The sequence below is a fragment of the Hemicordylus capensis genome, chromosome 2, assembly GCF_027244095.1.
Source record: "Hemicordylus capensis ecotype Gifberg chromosome 2, rHemCap1.1.pri, whole genome shotgun sequence".
NCBI lineage: Eukaryota > Metazoa > Chordata > Lepidosauria > Squamata > Cordylidae > Hemicordylus > Hemicordylus capensis.
In genome coordinates, this window is record NC_069658.1 from 174,077,624 (window position 1) to 174,099,432 (window position 21,809).

A 21,809-nucleotide genomic window follows, 5' to 3' on the forward strand; every position below is an offset into this window, starting at 1 on the left:
TGAGAAAAGTTGCCAAGCAGTGCCCTCTGATGACAGTCCACAAGTCCACCCAGTAAATATTTTAAAAAAAACAACAGCAGCAATGAAAGTGTGAACTTTGAAAAAATTGGTAATGGCCCCTTCACACATCGCAGGAGAAGCGTCAGGGCATATCCGAAACCTCAGTTTATTTTAAAAAACCAGCACAGATTTATTTATTTTTTAAACCCCAGACATAATTTGGGCTAAGCTAAAATGTGCAGGGAAAAACCTGAATTGTGTGTGAAGTGCTCCCAATAACTCGCACGGACTTTGGGGCGAATCCAGCTGATGTGCAAACACACACTCTCCATTCTGGAGGAGATGCTAAAACCGCTGTCTGAAAAAGCTCACAGGAAAAAACAGGAACATTTAGTGAACAGGATATATGTGAAACTTGAGCGGGGAGTGAGAGGAAGAGAAGTAGCAATAACTCTTGACATTGGCTCAGCTGGATGTGCTGCCCTCTGCAGTACTAGAGGGTAGGTATAGGAGAGTTCCTTATTTGGAGAGACGGTGCCCTTGTGGAAGTGGGAATATTGAGACGGTTGGCCATGTGCTTCTGTATTGTTCTTTCTATCGTGAACTGCATTCCAAATATATTGCTCCTCTCGTCCTTAGATACTCTGACAATTTGGATGAATTGTATATAAACTATTTCTTTCTGATAAACACACTTATGTCTCGCATTCAGTAGCCAAATTCTGTATGGCTGTGATTAAAATTCTCTAATGGTGTGTCAGAAATGGTCAATTTTAATCGTCCCTCCTTCTTCTTTTTAATTTTGTTTTATCCTATATATTTTTATCTCAATCTTCTATGTAACTGATTTTTGTGTGTATATGCATGTATGTGTTTATATTGATATCTACCCTCAGAGTAGATTTATTTGATCTGTATTTGATCAAAGATCGCAATAAACTGAACTGAGCAATAACTCCCATTAATCATGTGGAATAAGCTTCTGGTGCAAATCACAAAATGGACAGACACAAAATGCATGATGACAATCCAATGTTACTATCTGAAAGCACCCTTAAGGAAGACATATGAACCCAAACTGAAACATAAAAAACAACAACAAAACATGGTTGTTGTTCATTCAGATCACAGCCATTTGGCACATTCAAGCCAAATACCCAGAGTACATAAGACCACTTATATGACAACATAGCTGCTCATAGTATCTATCCCCACATACTGGTCAGCCATGGCTCTCAGTGGTGGTTATTCTTAGAAGAATCAAATCTTCAACAACGCTAAGATCTCTGAGAGTCCATAAACTCCCTATCATGTAGCTCATCCTTCTCAATGACACACAACTATCAGCAGAAAAAAGTGAATGACAATTGTGCTGTAGACAGCCTGCAATAGGCCTGAATTGCACACAGGAGGACATGGCACATGCAGCCTAATGTGAAGGAGGACCAGGCACTCACTCTCTCCTCCTCACACTCACATACCAAGCACTCAGTGCTACCTGGCAAGCCTGGCTCCAACACAGGCAGACGGAAAACATAAAAGATGTAGGAGGCCAACAGATGGTTGTGGCCATGTTGGTCCTGGCTGCCATCAAGGCTCTTGTGGATCTGGTTCACCATCACAGCAATGGCCTCAAAGGCAGCACGACCCAAGTTCACTGCAAGAACCAAGGAGAAAAATGGGGAGATGTGTGACTGATACAAAGCAATAAGAATACAGAATGGAAAAGAAAACAGAAGAAAAGATTGGAGAGAGCTTCTGTAGAATAAGGATTAAAAAAACTGATCTAGCATGAGAAATGACATAATTTAATATCAAAATTAATACTTTATATAAAACGGAGAGTCAAAATAGACATTACTTCCAACACTGGAACCATACCAAAAGAAGTTTTTCTTCCAGGACAAACATAATGGGGGTATTTGACCCAGATTGGGACCACAGTGGGATGATAATTTTTGTTTAAAAAATACCCTCCCTCACATTCCTGTCCCAATCTGTGGGGTGTGGGACCAATTCAGCTACTAATTACTGAATAAAAAGCAAGCACACTAGCCCCAGTCACATACTTAAAGTAAGATCTAGTTTGACGTGGTAGAAGGTTGAAATTTTAAGAAAGCACTTTTTTCTAAATCTGGTCCCCGTTTATCTTATTTTGAAGCTCTTGATAGAATATGAATCATGTGGATGACACATTTATTTACTGCTAGTTTTGTATGTACCTTTAATTTTAAAAGCTTAATAAGATATAGTTGCCTGTGAACCTAGAGCCAATCCAAAAACATGCAGGAATCGAACACATGAATCCTTACTAGTTCCTCCACTGCAGGTTGGCCCACTTTATACTCTCCCCCTTGCTTCATTCCCAGAGTTTTGACGATTCCATCACAACTCTCATCCTGTTACCAAAGTGGAAGATACTGGCATGGAAAATCTTGTTACTTCCCTCCCCATCAGGCTCTCTAAACTGTGAGAGACTGCAACGTCAGATTTCAAAGATTTAAGTTGTGAAAGATCCTAGATGACAAGCAAAACTCAAAAACCCAAAGTGACACAAATGAGACAGAAATAATGGTGAACGTGATGTGGGGAAAGGGGCACTCACCAATCTGTCCTCCAATGACAGGTGGGTGCACAATGAGCTGGATAAGCTTGTTGAGGATCTGGTGGCTGAACGCAACTAGGGGCTCCAAGCTAGCCACTCGCAGGTTGCCTACACTGGATTTCAACTCGGACTCCATGTTGCTCTCTGTGAGGATCACATCTTTCAGTCGGAAGGGGAAAGTGTATTCTTCCAGCACATGGATCAAGGTGAAGAACTTGTCTAGGAATGGGTCCTGCCAGGACAAAGGATGAGCAATCTATGCTGAGGCCAGGAGTTCTAATCATTTTCAACAAGTGTTCATTGTGATGGGGACAAGGAAAAATGTTCCAGGAATAAGAGGATCTGCTCTACCTCCTGGGACTGAGATTTGTGCTCTACCTTCATGGGACTGAGTTTCTTACTAGGACAAATTATCAAAGAATTGCTAAATTGAGCCAGACTAATGTTCAGTCTGGCTCAGTATCCTAGGTTCGAGAGCAGTGAATGGTTCTGAAGCAGATCTTCTACTATATTGTTCTGATATATTAGTCACCAACAAAGCCCAATTTTTCTTCATGAGATGCAAGGGGAACTGATATTGTACTTGCACTTTCAACAGTGGTTTGTGTGAGCATGAAACCTAGAAGGTAAGTTAAGCACCAATTCATTTTTAGCCTTGGCAAGAGCATGGTTGATACAGGAGCAAGAGCTGATGTGCAGGAACATTTTTCAACGGAGTCTACCTCTTGGTTCTATTTAAGACTGGCATTTTGCTCCTTGGAACATGGAAGCTCCACTCTCCCTCCTACTCTCACCTGAGTGTGGACAGAAGAGACTGACAGTAGTTCCACGCTGAAGACACCCTTGTGATTATCCACCCACTTCATGCCAGGCAGCTGCACCTGCAGAGAAGTAGTGCAAAGGAACTGCATTGTAACACAAGAGAGCACAGAAAGTTCTGCTGTCTAGGAGGAAGATCCAGCTCCTATACTCTGGACAAAGCTAGTCCTCACTCTCCATCCCTCTAGAAGGAAAACACATTTGGATGCTGCTGGATAGGGAAGCGGTCCTTATGAAAAAGGACAGTCCTGCAGACTACATGCATGACAGGCCAAAGCCTGGCACCACAGGGAATAGGGATGTGCACAAACCATGGTTCGAGCACATTTTGGGAAATTTGAACTGAAACTTTAAGAAAAAGGAGAGTGGACGCTATGAGCATGTGGATGCCACGCAGGGGTTATTGGGATGTGTGCTAACCCAGCTGGAAGCTAAATGGGGTGGCGGAAAGCAGGTAAGAACCTGTTCTCCTTTTTCTTCTTCAAGTTCGAATTTCCCAAAATGTGCTCAAACTGCAGCTCATGCACAACCCTAATGGGCAATTTGTGCCATTTGTGATCAAAACCCTTCTGCCACAGAGACCCCTTATCCTGTCAAAACTAAATGTGAAATATCTAATGCTTCCAAAGGTTAAAAAAGTAGCATATATGTTTTTCAGACACAGAATTTAGGTTTCTTCATTGATGCAAACAATTGTAAAAACGTGTGTGAAAACTAAGAAATGTGACTGCAAGCAAATGGAAACAGCTCAGTACTTTATTAGAGGCATATGACATTTATACAGTGAAACTAAAATTAAACTGCCAGATTCTGGAACTGTCAGGGGCTTTGCTAACTTCAAGACAGCCATTTGTTGAATTCTGGCACAATTTGCCTTATATGCAAGCACTCATGGCCTGTTTTGGGACCACATTCATATGATCCAGATTGTACAATTGCAGTAACTCATGTCTTCATTACACTGCATGTGGCCTGCCCATGAGCATCAACAATAGATACAGCAAAGGGAGCTGCATCAGTATGCCTGCATTGCTGCTCCTCTCCATTATACACAGCTGAAACAAGGGAGTTTGGGAAGAACACCACAATGGAGTGTAGAAAGAAAAGGGTTATCAAAGAGTTGTGTGGGGAAACCAATAGTGGGAGAGGGAGGGAGGAAGCGAGAATGAATGCTGTGGCATGGAGAAAGAAAAAAAGATAGGAAGAGATCGGAGCGTTGGTTTTACTTACCGTGAAGGTTTCTTCTGGTTATTGAAGCCGGGGCATCTCATTGGGTTATCCCTCTCAGGAGCTCCAAAGCAGGACAGAATTTGATTGGCTGAAGAAGAAGTCCTGCCTACCCAAGCCTGAGGGGGATAACTCCTCCCCAGTTCTTTCGGGCCGAGAGGCAAACTAGGCTGACACTACATCAAGCAGAATGAGAACACAAAAGAAACGACAGGAAGGAAACCAGGAGGGAAGACACCCCAGACCTGGGCCCTATGAAACCCGGTCCTTGATAGAGACTAGGTCAGAGCGCCGTAGCTGGGTGGGCCGAGATGCCCCTGGCTTCAGCAACCAGAAGAAGCCTTCACGGTAAGTGAAACCAACGCTCCGTTCTTGGTTGCTGGAAGCCAGGGGCATCTCATTGGGACATACCACAGCTAACCAATACGGGTGGGGGCGGTCTGACCTATTATCGAGGAAGGACCTGTTGCAGAACCCATCGCCCAAAGGAGGCTCTGGCGGAAGCATATTCGTCGATCTTGTAATGCTTCGCGAATGTAGATGAGGAGGCCCATGTGGCGGCCCTGCAGATCTCCTCGACCGAGGCATTAGTGGAGAAGGCCGCCGAAGCCACCGCTGCCCTGGTAGAGTGGGCCACAATTGAGGCCGGTGGTCTGAGACACTGGGACTTGTATGTCATCGAGATGCAGGCTTTGATCCATCTCGCAATGGTGGTCGATGTTGGATGGAGGCCGAGCCCTCCATCTGCCAAAGATGGCAGATACACGTCCTGGGAGAGATGGAATGCTGATGCCACCTTCGGTCACAGGAAGGACAGCATTGGGAGGAGGAACACTGCCTGTTGTTTCAGGGTATTGGGCCAGAGGCCTTTCTCCAAGCCATCCTGAAGGAATTGGAGAAGATGTTGGATGGAGGCTGAGCCCTGTGGAAGGGAGTGTCGGGAGCTCCAGTGCAGGAATATCCTCCATGTGTATTGGTATATACCCTCTCAGTCGAGGATCTGCGAGAGGCCAGCATGGTGTTCAGGACTGCGCCAGAAAAACCTTTCCGCCTGAGGAGGCACCGCTCAGTCTCCAAGAGGCAAGACACAACCAGGCTGGATCGGGATATAGAATTGATCCCTGTGATAGCAGGTTGTGAGGCGTCGGGAGTTCCCATGGGGGAGCGATCGCTAGATGAAGCAGTTCCAGAAACCAAGTGCGCCTGGGCCAGAACACGGCTACGAGGATGACCTCCGCCCTGAGCAGCCAAATTCTGTGGAGCACTCTTGTCAGTAGTGGGGTCGGTGGAAACGCGTACAGCAGGCCTTCCGGCCAGAGTGCTGACATGGCGTCAGTCGCGGTCGCGCCTGGACACGGAAACCTCGCCATGAAGCTCTTTAGTTTCCTGTTGGACGGGGAGCCAAAGAGGTCCAGAACTGGCATGCCCAGCTGTTCCATGATTTGTTTGAAGATCTTGGGGTGCAGACCCCATTCTCCTGGCGCGATGTCCGTGCGACTGAGTCAGTCCGCTACTACGTTGAGTTCCCCCTTCACATGATGAGCGATTATGGACTCTAGATGTTGTTCTGCCCAGGATAGGAGAAGTGTTGCTTCTTGGTGCATGGATCGAGATCGGGTCCCCCCTTGTTTGTTGATATAAGCCTTTGCCGCTATGTTGTCCATCTTTACAAGAACATGCTTTGCAGGGGTGGATGTCTGGAAGGCTAAGAGAGCTAGCCTGATGGCTCTGAGTTCCCTCCAGTTGATATTGTGATTCCTTTCTTGGGGGGATCAGAGGCCTTGAGCAGACAGGTGTTGGAGGTGAGCTCCCCACCCGCAGTCGCTCACGTCTGTGGATATGATGACCCTGGAAGGGTCCAGGAAGGGCCTGCCCCGTAAGAGATTGTTGGGTACCAGCCACCATTGTAGAGAAGACCGGATTTGAGTCGGAATGTCCAGCAGGACCTTGGATTTCCTGGCGATCGCTTTCTGGTGTGGAAGAAGGAACCATTGTAGGTCGCAGAGGTGGAAGCAAGCCCAAGGCACCGCATCTATTGTGGCCACCATGAGGCCCAGGAGTTTCGCTAGGTCACCGAGAGGAGTCTTTGGGGCTGCTATGACTCTTCTGACCTCGGATTGCAGAGACAGATGATGGTCTGGAGGTAGAGATAGGGTGGCCGCCTCTGTGTCTATGATAACTCCTAGATGGCGAATTCGGTGAGATGGAGTCAGATGACTTTTTCCCACATTGATTGTGAAGCCGTGGAGATCCAGAACTGACAGCGTTGCCTCGATATCCCCCTGGGCTTCCTGGATGGAGCGAGATTGCAGAAGCAAGCCGTCGAGGTATGCAAAGGCCCGGATCCCTTGCATGAGAAGCCGCGCCATCAGTGGTGCTAGGACTTTTGTGAAGACGTGGGGGGCAGATGACAGGCCGAATGGCAGGGCTGCATACTGGAAGTGTCGATCCACGTATTTGAAGCAAAGGTACCTCCTGCTGTCCGGGTGTATTGGAACGTGGAGGTATGCTTCCTTCAGGTCGATGGACGCCAGGAGGTCGTGGCGGTGCAGTGCTTCCACTATTGATCTTAGAGTCTCCATGCGGAAGCGGTCCCGGTGAACTGATTTGTTCAGGGCTTTTAAGTCCAGGACCGCTCTTGTGGAGCCATCTTTCTTCGGCACGGTAAATAGAATAGAATAGACCCCTCTGCCCTCCTCCATAGCGGGAACTGGTTCGACCGCCTTTATGTCCATGAGGTGATGAATGGCCTGGAGCATTTTGGAGTGCTTTTCGAAGGACCGGGACCTTGGAGTTGGGAGGAACCTGTAGGACAGAGGAGAGGTGAATCCTATTCTGTATCCGTGCCTGATGTCTAGAACCCATTTGTCCAAAGTTGAGGCCTCCCAGGCATGGAGAAACGTGGACAAACGCCCCGCATGCCATGTAGGCCTCGCGTTGTTGTTGTTGTTGTTGTCTGGATTTAGAGGCTGCAGTGGCCTTGAAGGTCCCTGCACCTCTGAAGGACTGGTGTGTTCTGTTCCAGAAGCCTCTCTTTGTCCTGTTGTCCGTGCCCCTGAAGGGGTGAAAGCCTCGAAAGGGTTGGTTAGGCTGACGATATTGGAACAGCTTGCGAAATGAGTGCTTGTCGGTCCTCTTGTGGACAGAGGTCGGCATGGTCTTTTTTCTGTCTTTGGACTCTATGAGCACATCCTGTAAGGCAGATTCCCCAAATAGTTTTGTGGAGTCATAAGGTACAGAGGTAAGGTTGACCCTAGATGAAGAATCCACTTGCCAGTTCTTGAGCCATAAATGGCGTCTGCCGACCACTGCGGCTGCGGAGACCCTAGTGGAGAAGCGGATGGCATCCAGGGTTGCATCTGCCATAAAGGCCTGGGCTTTCTGAATTTTTAATAGCTGCTGGCGCATGCGCACCGGGTCAGAAGGGGGGTTACTGAGCAACTTGTCTACCCACGAGAGGGAGGCCCTGGCTGCCATAGAAGCCGTTGATGTGGCCGTTGATGTGACCAAGGCGGAGTTGTCATGGACTCTCTTAAACGAAAGTTCTGCTTTCCTGTCTCCCATGTCTTTGAGGGACATTTCACCATCCTTTGGCACCCAGTGAGCCTGACACCAACTGGGCGATGTGGGCATCAGTACTGGGTGTCTTAAGCATATCTGACGCCTTTTGCTGGAAAGAGTAAAATTTGTTAGCCACAGCCATGGGCCTATGGCTTTGAGCCATTCTTCTTTCACTACATCAGAAAAGAGTTCAGGCATAGGCAATAAGAAGTCTTTAGCTTTTGCTCTGGGAAAAACCAAATCACCCTTAGTTGTCTCTTGTTCTATCGTAGGCTTAGGCTGGAGACCAATGGTCTTCATAATTTTTGTCATAAGAGGGGAATAGTCCTCTGCCACAAACAGGCGTTGGGATACTGATGGTGGTTCCTCCCCATCCCCATCTGACCATTCGCCCTCTTCTTTGTCTGAGACAGCATCTGAGTCAGGGTCAGGGCGCTGGGGTTCCAGTGGGGGTTCCCCTTCATGGTCAGAGGCCTTCATGGTCAGAGGGACATGGGAGACAGAGGCCTTCATGGTCAGAGGTTCAGAAGAGTGGGGATCTGTACCAACGGGAATTGTGATGACTGGGTCTATATGTTTAGTTTTGGCCTTGCCTTTCTTGGGAGCAGGGGTAGCAGAAGTGCTGGAGGAGGATTCAGGACTAGAAAACCTGTGCCTAGATTTACATTTATTTTTCTTTGACTTAGGTTTCTTGGGAGGTCTGACCTGGAGCACTATGGCATTTTTAAACCAGGTCTGCCATTCCGGGGGAATTGTCTTAGGTAAAGCCAATTCTGGACTCTGGCTGGCAGCTGCCACTGTGGGGGCTGGGCTCGGGCCAGCAGCCGCAGATTTTTCACCTCCCCCCCCCCCCCGCGATCCCTTGAGGAAGACGGGAAGGGTTGGCCGCCCTCATCCCCTACTGCCCCACTGGCGGTACTTGCGGTTTCCAGGAAGTTGGACGCCATTCTCAATTCCTGGGCCCGCAGCAAGATAGCCTGTATTTCTTCCAAAGTCGGTGGCGGGTATGTGGTCAGGCACCTCCGAAATCTGAGCTCCTCTAGCTGTTTGGGGGACTCAGCCCCTGCTTGTCTGTGGGCCGCCGCCGCGTGTGTCTCGCAGCCCAAGGGCGGGAGACGTTAGGTGGGCTCCACAGTGTGAGGCAAAGGAGGCTGCAGAGTGGCCGACGCCCACGCAATCTGTGCAGGGAGCTCGGGCGGGTCAGGAGAGGCCAAGAGCGCTGCTTTTTGTTGAGCTGTGGAGTGTGCCAGTGGCTGGGGAGCGGCTGGAACGGCTGCTGGCGGCGTGGCAGGAGGATGAACTAGCTCCCGCCTGGAGAGTTCCACTGTTGCTGGGAGGGTCTGTGGCCCAACGGGCGGGCCCTGAAAAGGCCGAGAGCGGCCAGGTCCAAAGTTGTGCTGTGTGTTTCCCCAAGGAACCAAGACTGCCTTTTTGTCCCTGAGCGACTGCTCCATACACGGAGGAGTCGCGATAGATAGTGGGGGGGGGGAGGGGGGGAGGAAAGAGAGGCAAAATGAGGAGAGTTTAAAGTTTTGTTTTTTTTAAGGAGAGGAGTGAAGAGGAGTGAAACTGGAGGAAGGAGTGGACGAAGAAGTAAAGGAGAGCCAAGAATAGCCAAAAAACACCAAAGGTGCAGGAGAGAGGAAAAGAAGCTGCTTGGAGCTGCCGAGGACAGAAAGAACTGGGGAGGAGTTATCCCCCTCGGGCTTGGGTAGGCGGGACTTCTTTAGCCAATCAAATTCTGTCCTGCTTTGGAGCTCCTGAGAGGGATAGCCCAATGAGAGGCCCCTGGCTTCCAGCAACTAAGAAGGTGTGTAAATGCCTGTGGCATGGAAAATTTTTAAGAAGTTGGCGGAGGTCCAGAATCTGTCAACTTAATACCGTATTTCCCCGAAAATAAGACAGTGTCTTATATTAATTTTAGCCCCCAAAAATGCACTAGGGCAATTAGCAGTACATCAGAAATTACTGCTAGGTCTTACTTTCGGGGAAACAGGGTAGCTAGGTGGGTGGGCAATATAGTGCAGCCAATGTATTGGATCAGGGCGCATGGTGTCATCACAAACCACGCTGTTCAGTTGTCCCTGTGTGGCACAACATCTGTCCCAAACTTGGTACAAATGGGGGCAGGCATTGAAAAGTGGTTGAGGGGGACACACACATGGACAGGCACACATGCACACAGACAGCAAGGCGATCTCACAAGGGTACTTTTCATACAGAAAGTAGGCTCAAAATAGCCTTTGGATTTATCAAGTTGTGTTCCCATTTATTCCTGTTGGCAGAAACAATCTTATTCAAAGTAAATAATAAATACACAAATACTTAAGTGAAAATAAAAACAAAACAGGGTGCTCATGCCACAGTTCCTTTTGTGCTGATCTACATACCCAAGAGCAAGTCTTACTTTTAGAAATCTCACCATGATTTAAATAGTCTAACTTTCTCAAAAAAAAAAAAAAGGTGCTACATTAAGAAAAATGCATATAACCGGCTTAACTGAATCTTTCCTTGCATGGTTTTAATGCCCCATCTGGGTTCAAAACACTATGGACACTTGGTCTTGCTTCATGAAGAGCAGAGTGAGGCATTGTAGGGCATGGAGAAGCAGAAAAAAGGAGCAAGGTTTACAACACAGCACAATCCAGAGGAAGCCCTTCAGGGGATTTGGCATTCGCCAGGCACCCTGGCTGTTACTTACATCAGGTGTGAGTACTGAGTAGCTGGGAGGAGGCTGGTCAACTGACACAGGCAGACAGAACTGACCTGTCCTCAGCCGCCCATGCTGCATGAGGGGAATCCACTGCAGAAAGAGAGGAAGCCAGAGTGAGACCTAGCAGAACCATGTGCCTTTGTTTGCTACTCCATTCTCCCTTCCTGCCCTATGGGTCAATTTCATTGGCCAGGGAAGAGAGAGAAATTGGACACTGTCCATAAAAAATGAAAAGGGGTAAGAACATGAAGTTCCAGAGGGCAAAACTAATTCATGATCAAGAATTCCTCCCAGAAGCTGGAAGAGGATTCAAAGCAAGGGATTCTTCAGGCAAACTGAATTTATATTGACTCAGACTATTGCTCCATCTAGCCCAGAGTGACTCTCCAAGGTCTTAGTTTTTCCTAGCCCGAGACTGTTTGTCATTAGAGATACTGAGGTTTGAATTTCATCCAGTTCTGGGCACCGCAATTTAAGAAGTACATTGAGAAACTGGAAGACGTTCAAAGGAGGGCAGCAAAGATCTTGAGGGGTCTGGCAACCAAGCCCTATGAGGAACAATTAAAGGAGCTGGGTAAGTTTTATCCTGGAGAAGAGGCAACCAAGGGAGGATATGAGATCCATCTTCAAATATATGAAGGGCTGTTACTCAGGAGAAGCGGACTTGTTCTCTGTCGCTCCTGATCCTGAGGGCAGGACTAGAACCAATGGGCTGGAATTACAAGGAAGCAAATTCAAGCTAGATTTGGGGAGGAATTTTCTAACTGTAAGAGCTGTTCAACAGTGGAACAATCTTATTAAGCAGTGGGCTCTCCTTTGCTAGAGCTTTTCAAATGGAACTTGGGCAGCCATCTGTCAGGGATGTTGAAGCAGACTGAGCATGGAATCAGACTAGACAACCTCTAAAGTGCCTTCCGACTCTAACATTCTATGTTATTTTCTGCTTGCAAAGCATATGCTCAGAAGCAGAAGTAACGGCACTCACGGTGTAGCCAACAGGTGTCTCCAGAGGTGTGTTCTGCTTCTGCTGGCAGCTGACATGGTAAAAGGTGAAGAGCAGGTGATGGTTGTCTGTCAGATTGGCTGGGATCTTCATCTTGAACTCCTCATAGAACTCAGGGGACCTGTGCATAAGTGAGGGATGTCACAACAGCCTCCTAGGTGCTAGCTGTGACCAGGAAAGAGCTCTGATCCACTGGAGATAATCTGCCAGTGTACAATGCACCACAGAATTTCACTGAAGGGCCAACACCATCAGCAAGGAAACTGTGCAGGGAATCAAGTTAGCTAGTGGGAGGCATGGTTCTCGATCCAGAACCATATTCTGCTCAGCTAACTAGCTGCACCACTGTTCGTGGCCACTGCCCCATCCCACCAGCCCAGTTGCTTAGACTCACTTGTTATGGTACACCACAGCAGTATAGGCCTCTTTTGCAAACTCACTGCAGCTCGACTTTCCAAAAATAACCTGAGGAGTTAGGAAAGACAGAAACAGCATTGGCCAGTGACAGGGAGAATGAAGTCCAGCTGGCCACAGGGAGGTAGGTGGAGAGTGACTAAGGTCAAAGAGGCACCTGGAAAGGCTGTGAAATGTTCAGTGTTTGCCTACAAAAATTACCAGAGCTGTCTCAACATTTTTCATAGGGCCACCCTCCTGTTAGGGAAGTGACAGGGGAATGAGATTCCGACTTGGAACATGATCCCTTCCCATTCACCTAGTTATGATTTTTGTTTTGTTTTGTTTTCCTTAGGTCAGATGGCAACCAAATAATCAATCAGTCCAACAATGTGTGTTGGTAAAGAAACAGTCTCCTTATTTACAGCAACCTTTTAAATATTTTTACACAGCTTTCATAACATTTCCTGCCCTGGTCTCCTGCAAAACATACCCAAGACACATCCCAGCATCCTACTCCCCCACCACAATTTAAATATGCCCAAGAGCTTCTGGGAGACGCTGTAGTCTACTGAATATAAAGAGTGTCTAGCGAATAGCAAGAGCTGCTGTAGCCTAGTGAATAGAAAGTTGAGCGGATCTGGGACTCATTGCATAGCCTTGGGCAAGTCACTACTTCTCAGCCAAATTTCTACAGAAATGGAGTACACTTGCCTACCCCACAGGTGCGCTGTGAACAATACATACACTACAGAGCATTCTGCCAACTGAAAACTAAAGAAACCTGAAATGGGAATACACTGCAGGCTCCCTGGGGGAAGGTCTTATCTACTCCATTAAAAACAAATGGTAAGTAACTGAAAGGAGGTCCTCATTCTGCATCAGGAGTCCCACAGTTTCAGACACAGAGTGTGGTTAACCAGGAGATCAGACAAGATGGCATTCTTGGGCTGAGCATCTTCCTGTAATGCACTCCCTGTTCTCCACTGGCTCCTTCACAGTGCCACTAGTTGTTGCTGCACAATGTCAGTGGAGCCACAAGTAAGTGGAGGAAGCCACAGAGCATTTGCCCACTCACCGGCATGGCTTGGCCAGGGTCCTCTCCAGCCATGAACTGCAGCTTCACTGTGATGTTCCGCACTGAACCCTGGCGGCTGCTGAAATTCAGACTCTGGGGGTAAATGTAGAGCAGGTTCCTGAAAGGGAAGGAAAACCTTTACAATTCTGGGCGCCGGGTGTGACCCACAGCTGATGGGATTCCCAGAGTGCCTGATTGTCTGCACAGAAGGAGATCCATTGCTACCAGTTAGGAAACTGTTGTCATCAAAAAGCAGTACAATCTAGTAGTGGCTGCCTCAGGCCTTGCACATTCATTAAGATTTAACCACCTTCCATCATCTTGCAGAGAGAATATGAAACTGCTGCCAATGAAGGAAGAGGTGGGGTCGGGGAGAAATGCCACACTGAAATGGCAAGGGACATAGTATGAAGGCCCAGACAGACCTTTGGAGCCCAAGAGTTTCTGTCACGCCACTCTTTCATGTAACCCCACTCCCTCCAAGAGACAGCAGATTACATAATATTGCTCCATCCTATACTGGCTCCTGTCAGCCCAGCCAGTATAAACATGCCCAACATCTGGGCAAATATCCACCCATATCACCACTCACAGCCCTACAGCCCCCTAGAGACTTCTGATATGCCAGACCTCAGAGTCCAACAGTCAGCTTCCAGGTTCTTGATAAGAGGGACACCTGCTCCCAACCTGGTGCAACCCCCCTGTCCTAGGTCAGGGGCTTTGTGCCCTGAGAGTGATCAAAGTGTGGGAAAGGAGCCCAGGCTTAAAATACTGTTGACTCATCAGGAGCTGGAAAGGATTGCTCAACACAAGTCTCAGACCCATCTCTGGCTGCTTTTTCACCTGACTCCTCCCACCCTGCTTTATATAAGGGGGACGACTTCAGCCTCTTTATTCATTCCTGGTCCAGTCACAGAAATGCGGACTTTCATATTCCTGGCCATCTTGTTGCCCCATGCAGCCATTCCTGCCCTGCCACTCACAGGCCCCAAGCAGGTGGCCCTGAAAGAAGAGCTGAACGTTCTGCTGTACGGGGTGCTGCAGTTCAGCACGTCACTGCATGATCTCTATGATTCAACAGCCCAGAAGCTTGACAGCATCAGGCACAGCATTGGTATCTACGAGCAGGGCCTGGAGATGCTACAGCACCAGACTCAAAGTGCCCAGGAGGCCCAGAAAGACATCAGAGGGGTTCTTGAGGAACTGAAGGTAACTGTGTTTAAATTATAAAAAGGAGAGGGGAGGCGGTTCATTGGTAGCTTGAAGTTGCTCCTAGATCCAGCTCTGCTTCTGGATGTCCAGAGTTGCAGAGACAGTCAGGCATGCCTTTTTCCAACTTAGGCTGATGTGCCAGCTGCATCTTTTTCTGGTGAAATCTGACCTGACCACCGTTGCACATGCCTTGGTAACCTCCATGCTGGACTACGGCAATGCACTCTGTGTGGAGCTGCCCTTGAAAAGTGCTCAGAAGGTTCAGTTGTTACCAAGTGCAGTGGCAAGAATTATAACTCAACCCTACTATAGGGAACATGCACACTCATACAATTGCACTGGCTTTCTGTGACAACTGTGATACTGCTTCTGGGCCCAGTTCAAGGTTCTGGTGTAAACTTTTAAAGCTCTTATCAAGAACCTTTGAATGGCCATGGACCTTGATGCCTTCTCCCATATAAGCCTACCAGCTCTTAGGTCTTCAGCTGAGACCTTGCTGTGTGACTCCCATCTTTAACAGCTAGGTGGGTGGGCATGCAGTACCAGGCCTTTCCCACTGTTGCATCCAAGCTCTGAAGTGCCCTCTCCCAGGAGTTATGGCTGCCTGCCTTTACTCCTGGGCTTCTGGTGCGGTACCATTAAAACGGTTTTGTTTTTGTGGGCATTCAGAGACAAGGGTTAGTAGTAGTAGTAGTATAGTAGTAGTAGTTGTTGTTGTTTTTATTCCTGTGGAGATATGTGGATTAATCTTTGCTGAAAAGTGGTATATAAATATTTTAAAATAAATAAGGAAGCAAGCAGCCATCGGACTACAGAAAGCAGCAGCTCCAGCAGTAATGTTTTGTGGACTGTATCTTGATTTGGGAGCCAATAACTGGCTGGAAAATGAAGTATAAATGTAATAAATATTATGTATGGCTATCAGGGCATGGGGTCCACAGACTACTCCCACAGTCAATATTCTAATAGTGTAGATATACAATTGAGGTCCTCGACTGTATATCTACACTATTAAAATATCAACTCTGAGAGTAGGCTGTGGATCTCATGCTCTGATATCCACACTTAATATTCAATTTGAGGATTCCAAGTCCAAGAACCATGATCCCATCACAGCCAGGCTTTAGGACTACCCTTTCCCACTCCACTTGCCATTTCTGTTGTCTCTCCAATAGGCTGAGGACACAGTGTTGTGGCACCAGGCTCGGAACAACAAGAAAGGACTGCAGAAGTTGCTTTGGGGCCATCACAACCTGGAGCAACGAGTGAAGAGGCTTGAAGAGAGGCTGGTCAGCACAGAGAAGAGGGGCTTCCACAAGAAATGGGAACCTGCTGCTCTGAAGGTAACCCACCACCTTCACTTCTCTTCCTTAAGACAGTGCCCCAAATCACATGCTTTAACCCCTTGTGCTTTTCACTGCTCTGCTCAAAATCCCTGAGGGACTCAACCAAGTGCCTAGTTATATGGACTCTGAATTTGGTTTATAGGAGTCCAATTCCATCTAATGTACTTTTCTCCAAGCCAATATGTGCATTCATATGCAGGTGGGTACAGAGAGATACACTCCCACCCCGGCATTCATTAATTGGCATGTACTCAAGGAGGCTATTCCCATAACTGATGGAAAGCAGGCTAAGGGAGCTTAGCCAGCTTTCCATCGATCATGGAACCACCGGGCTTGCGGGCGAGCCCGGTGCTCCTAAGACAGCTAGCCCACCTAAAACACCCTCCCCTTAAATGAGGTTAACGGAGCAAGCACGCCGTTAACCTCATTTCTTTGCTCGTGTGTCACCGTGGTGCGCGGCAACATACAAACAGACCCCTGACCAGGAAACTGTAGCCAGCCTCTCAGGCTCGGAGGTCTCTCCAGGATGCCCCACGCATTCGCACAGGGCATCCTGGGACTTCCGGGGGCCATGTGGCCCCCAATCCCTGCAGCTCCCGCCGGCCTTGTGACGGACCCTGCAGTCGTGTGGGTGGCCAATTCGGCCGCCCCAGGGCTGCCCTTTGATCGTCTGTGGGGAGAGCGGGCTAAGCCCACTCTCTCCGCAGACCCGACAGAAGCTCTTCTCACGGATCATGAGAAGAGCTTCAAGGTCTGCTAAGAACATAACAGCAGCCCTGCTGGATCAGGCCCAAGGCCTATCTAATCCAGCATCCTGTTTCACACAGTGGCACACCAGATGCCTTATGGGAACCCACAGGAAGGAGCTGAGGGTATGCCCTCTCTCTGGCTGTTGCTCCCCTGCAACTGGTATTGAAAGGCATCTTGCCTCTGAGACTGGAGGTGACCTATAGCCACCAGACTAGTAGCTATCAATAGACCTGTCCACCATGAATTTGTCTAAACCCCTTTTAAAGCCATCCAAACTAGTGGCCATTACACCACATCTCATGGCAAAGAATTCCACAGATTAATTATGCGCTGTGTGAAAATGTACTTCCTCTTGTCGGTTCTAAATTTTCCGGCCTTCAGTTTCATGGGATGACCCTTGGTTCTAGTATTGTGAGAGAGGGAGAAAAATGTCTCTCTCACACACAGACTTGCTGAACTAACTTGTTCACAGACTTGCTGAACCAACCCAAACAAATTGACGCAGCTCCCCCATGTGACTTCCACACAACTGGTGCAATCCACCTCCAAATCAGAATTTTGTATCAGTGGAATGTGGGGGGAACATCTAGATTTAAATTCTCTCCCTCTCCTGTGCATCCCTCCAAAGGAGAGTTGCTGCATGGGCCTTCTTTACTGGAAGAAGCATCCAACTGTTACAAAAAGGCACACAACTCCAGTCACAATGAACTGTCACGGAAGACTGTTCCACTTGCTCAGGATGCTCATGGATTAATCTCTGCAACACTTTAAAATTTTTATTTACATGCATTTAGACCCCACCTTCACAATTCCAAAGGAAAACTCATAGCAGGTTACAATATTAAAACAATAGCAATAATACAATAAACAGAAACCAATACAACAGCTCAGAGCAGTATAAAACACTTGTCAATAAGAACAGCCAAGAGAGTAAAAACTATAAATGACAAAAATTTCAATACAGCTTATATACCCCCTATCTCGACCCCACCTCGAACACTAGTTTCTTTTACTGTTGTCACACACTTTACAAGAGAAGAGCACACACTGTATTGTGCCAAGCACAGAATGACTTTCCAACTTTTTCAAAAGTGACAAATATTTATTTACTCAAAAAAATAAATAAATCCTAAATAAATAAATAGTTGCTTGGCATCTCAGTGGCAGTGTTGTTATTACTCTGAAAAACCAAGCCAGTTCTAAACCCGTTTTAAGCTCATAAGCTTATTTTCAGCTTATCCAAATCTCCTTTAAGGTGTTGTCTGCTTTAACAGCATGAACAGCGGGAATCTGTAGGCAAGGATTAGAACTGTCAACAGTAGGCTGTTAGTACTATTACTAGCCACTTGTTCAGTGTCAAGAATGTCATGCTAGAGGGGCAATTCCCATAGGGAAGCAGCAGCATCTCCTGGCTCTTACAACCATCAGAAGCAGCGTTAGTGCAAAAACTGCATTGCCCTTCATAGAAGATAACAATCACAGCTGCAACAGTTCTCCAGCATTCCCTTTCCAGTCCAGGCCAGGGGGCTAGGCTGCAATTATAATAAATAATGTCCAAGCCAGGCAAAAGACCAAGTTGCACTGATATAGCAAGGCCTTGCTAGGCATAATAGAGAACATTAATCTGATACAGTCCTGTCTCAGGAGGCTAGCATTCTGTATTAGAGAGGCAAGAAAGGAACTGGGGGGAAAGGTCAGTGTATGGAGGGAGAGTCCAGAGTGGACACCAAAATAGGTCAGGGGAGAGGATTATCTAAGGCTGCATGCCAAGAGCAAGTAGACCTCACCCAGACAAAAGCATCAGAAACTTTGGACAAGGAGAGAAACGCAGGAAAGCTGGAGAGAGCAGACTCAGTTAACTGTTATCTTCTCCCCACAGGCAGATATACAACAGCAGAATCTCACCATCTGGTCCCTGCTGGGAGCAACCCAGCAGCAGCAACAGCAAATGGCTCAACAGATGGAACAGCTGCTCTGGATCCAGAAAGAGACAAGGCAAGAGGGGTGAAGTGCTCCTTGGGAAAGGTTCCTAAATGCATGGGCAGGCAGCAGTGGCAGAGGTGGGGGAGAGGGACTGACTCAAAGTTGTTGTTTGTTAAGACCTGGCAACAGCCTGAGGCAGAGTGCTCATTCCAGGACCCCACTCAGCAATATAATTACAACAGTGGTGATCATTACAAAGACTAAGGGGAGGGAAAAGACACATCTCTGAGCCCTGACAGATGAGGACTCTGGGCATGATATACCTACCTCATATTTGCTATCAAAACAAATTTGGGAACATACCCTAACAGTCCATGAGGCTATTCACACGATTGTAGAAAATTGGGCTAGCCTCCATTAGCCTGATTTTCTACAACTGTGAGAACCACCAGGATCAGCTGCGAGCCCGGTGGTTCTTGAGCAGGTAACCCGCTCAAGTAGCCCGCCCCTTAAACCCGGGTTGTTGTTTTTTATTGTGAGTAGCCGTGGCGCGGCTCCGCGCCGCGGTTACTCACGGGTAGACCCCCGGCAGGAGGCTGAAAAGCAGCCTCCCGGCTCAGGGGTCTCCCCAGTATGCTCTGCACGCTCATGCAGGGCATACTGGAGCTTCTGGGGGCCACGCGGTCCCCAAACTCCCCAGCCCCCACCAGCTCCGTCACAGAGCCGGCAGTCGTGTGGACGGCTGATCCAGCCGCCCAGGGCTCCTGCCCTGCTTGTGTGTGGGGAGAGCAGGCTTAGCCCACTCTCTCTTACTAACCGGGTCTCACTGATCGTGAGACCCGGCTCCCTGTCTCCAAAAAGGCAAGACCACATAGGGTGGGGGCAGTGGTTTGATGCGTGAACTGCCTAACTACATCCTTACTTGCCTTGTTTCCAGATGAAGAACCACAAAAGAAGTGTGGGGGACCTGGACAAGGACGCCACAGCAAAATTCAAGTCAAGAAGTTGCGGGTCATGATCTTCAGGACAGAAAACCATCCGTTGCCATTTTTACAGATCACAGTAGTCTCATGGCAGATATTTGCATCTGTCCTACAACATGGTTGAGAATGCTAAAGCAGCAGCCAGTAGGGATTCAAGAGTAAGCTGGGAGGACCATCCAGCCTCATCATGAGGACTTGCCAGCCCCTGCTGGATTTAGATAAATATCTAGATGGGAGAGATGGTATATAATCTTGTCAGATCAGAGGCTGCAAATCCTCTGAAGGTCTCTTTTAAAAAGGAATTATTGTTTGTGAACATAAGCAAAACAACCTTTCTGTAAATTGCACGGCCTTCATCCAAAGCAGCTGCAACAGAGATGGCTCTCGCTTGTACGGTGCTGGTGATTAGGATGTTCTGATCACCTGCTACTCAGTGGGGATGGGACTCTGTGCTGCAACACTGCCTTGGCTGCCAGAGCTGACCAGGAAGGAGGGAACAGCAGCTATGTTCTTAGTGCTTCACCAGATCAGACACTGAAAGGGAGCAGCAATAGGAGCAGCTTAAGAACTATGATTTTTATCTATTGCATGCCAGAAAGGAGCCCTAGTCATTATTCAATTGAAGGATAACAGCAGCTGATTAGCTAAGGCCAGGATGTGTGGGTTGAACTGGTTGACTGATTCCCAAGACCAACTTACAGCCTGACAGAGGATGGTAGAAAGCGAGAAATGTGACACCACTTAAAACTGGTATCAAGGACGACTCAGAAGTTCAAGTTGAAACTGTTTACATTATAAAAATGGTGTAAAGTATAAGCACTCTCCCCCCCACCCTGCTCCCCGAACACATACTTTTAAAGAGTCAACATATTACTTATACAGGGAAGGATATGTAAGGGCAAGTTCTGAAGAGCGTTTCCTACCAAGAGAGGCTTCTGGCTGGCGACTAAAGAGAAGAAAATGGGGTTAGAGTCAGCTGGGCAAGAATTGAAAGAAACAGAAAGGGTCATGTTCCAGTGCAGAATAATTCCCCTCTTAGAGGTTTGCATCACCTGGACATTTGCCTACGAAGTGCAGCTATATTTTAAAAATGTGTGCTTATGTCTATGTTTGTATAAATAAATAAAGTGTGTGCCTGCCACTTCACACATACACAGAAATTCAGTTGCACAAGACTGAGGAGCAGAATTAAACACCACAAAGTAAGCAAAAAGCAGCAAATTTTGCCTCTGCTGGCCAGTGAGAGGCTTAAACTTGCACTGTAACATGACATGCACCCACCTATATGTAGTGTGAGGCGTGTAGACTTCCTTCACTGGGAACTCTAGGATCTCCTTGGTGGGTCGAACCCGGAGGTCAGGATAGGGCTGGACATGCAGCAGTTCTGGAGACAGACAGTAATGGGGGTTCTCTGGGACTGGAGAGATGTCAACCTTGAGCTGGGCTGTGATGCAAAAACAAGGGAAATATGTAGAAGAACGTCTTGCATACAGACGGCAACATTTCCAGGTGGACATGAAGTACTGAGGCTGAACGTGCATGTTGCTGGGATGGGAATGGGGAGCAGGAAGCTTAAGCTCCCTGTTGTAAACTCTGTGGAGTGGGAAATTGCTAAGGGGCAACCATCATGATGGTCTGTTGTAACTCTTGTGGTGTCTTAAAAGACTGAAGCATTTGTTGTGGTGTTAATTTGTTGTGGTGTTAACGTTCTGAAGCATTTCAAACGTAACGTAATGAAGCATTTGTTGTGATGTTAGCTTTAGCTTCCTGCTCAATGGGAATCTGACATGATTTCCACCCTGTCAGAAGTCATTCTGAAAATGGAGGCTCACTCTGTTTGGGCTACTCATGGAAAGCTGAGCACCTGAGTAGCAGAACTGCTTAGCTTTTTTTTGCCAGAGCTACACAGCAAGGATAGCTATTCATGGGGGGCAAATAGCAATGTCCGTAGAGGGAGGATTGGCACTGTTACACACACACACACACACACACACACACACACACACACACACACACACAATGACTGAAGCAAGGATGGAAAGGGGCAATGGATGAATTATAAAGAGGGGCCAGTTTTAGGTTAAGAACAAAGGACAAATCTGGCCTGCTGGGGTACAGGCTTCTGAGGTACCTCTGGCACACACCCCATTGGGTTGCCTGGCATTTCACAGACATGGAAAAAGATCTTAGAATCCA

At 47.7% G+C, this 21,809-nt stretch overlaps 1 protein-coding gene across 7 annotated transcripts in view; it reads right to left on the reverse strand.

Moving 5' to 3' along the window:
• Nucleotides 1–21,809, reverse strand: part of DOCK6 (dedicator of cytokinesis 6) — a 164,227-nt gene that overhangs the window by 84,721 nt on the left and 57,697 nt on the right. For 6 of the 7 annotated variants that reach the window (XR_008315388.1, XR_008315389.1, XM_053291864.1 and 3 more), the window contains exons 14-21: nucleotides 20,895–21,057; nucleotides 13,400–13,517; nucleotides 12,323–12,393; nucleotides 11,911–12,049; nucleotides 10,914–11,015; nucleotides 3,400–3,486; nucleotides 2,606–2,837; nucleotides 1,499–1,657 (exon numbers count right to left, since the gene is read on the reverse strand). Coding sequence is in view for 5 of the 7 variants with exons in the window: in XM_053291864.1 (XP_053147839.1) it covers nucleotides 1,499–1,657; nucleotides 2,606–2,837; nucleotides 3,400–3,486; nucleotides 10,914–11,015; nucleotides 11,911–12,049; nucleotides 12,323–12,393; nucleotides 13,400–13,517; nucleotides 20,895–21,057 (1,071 nt within the window). In the remaining 2 variants the exon portion in view is untranslated. The remainder of the gene's footprint in view (nucleotides 1–1,498; nucleotides 1,658–2,605; nucleotides 2,838–3,399; nucleotides 3,487–10,913; nucleotides 11,016–11,910; nucleotides 12,050–12,322; nucleotides 12,394–13,399; nucleotides 13,518–20,894; nucleotides 21,058–21,809) is intronic. The other variant, XM_053291865.1, reaches the window with a different exon arrangement.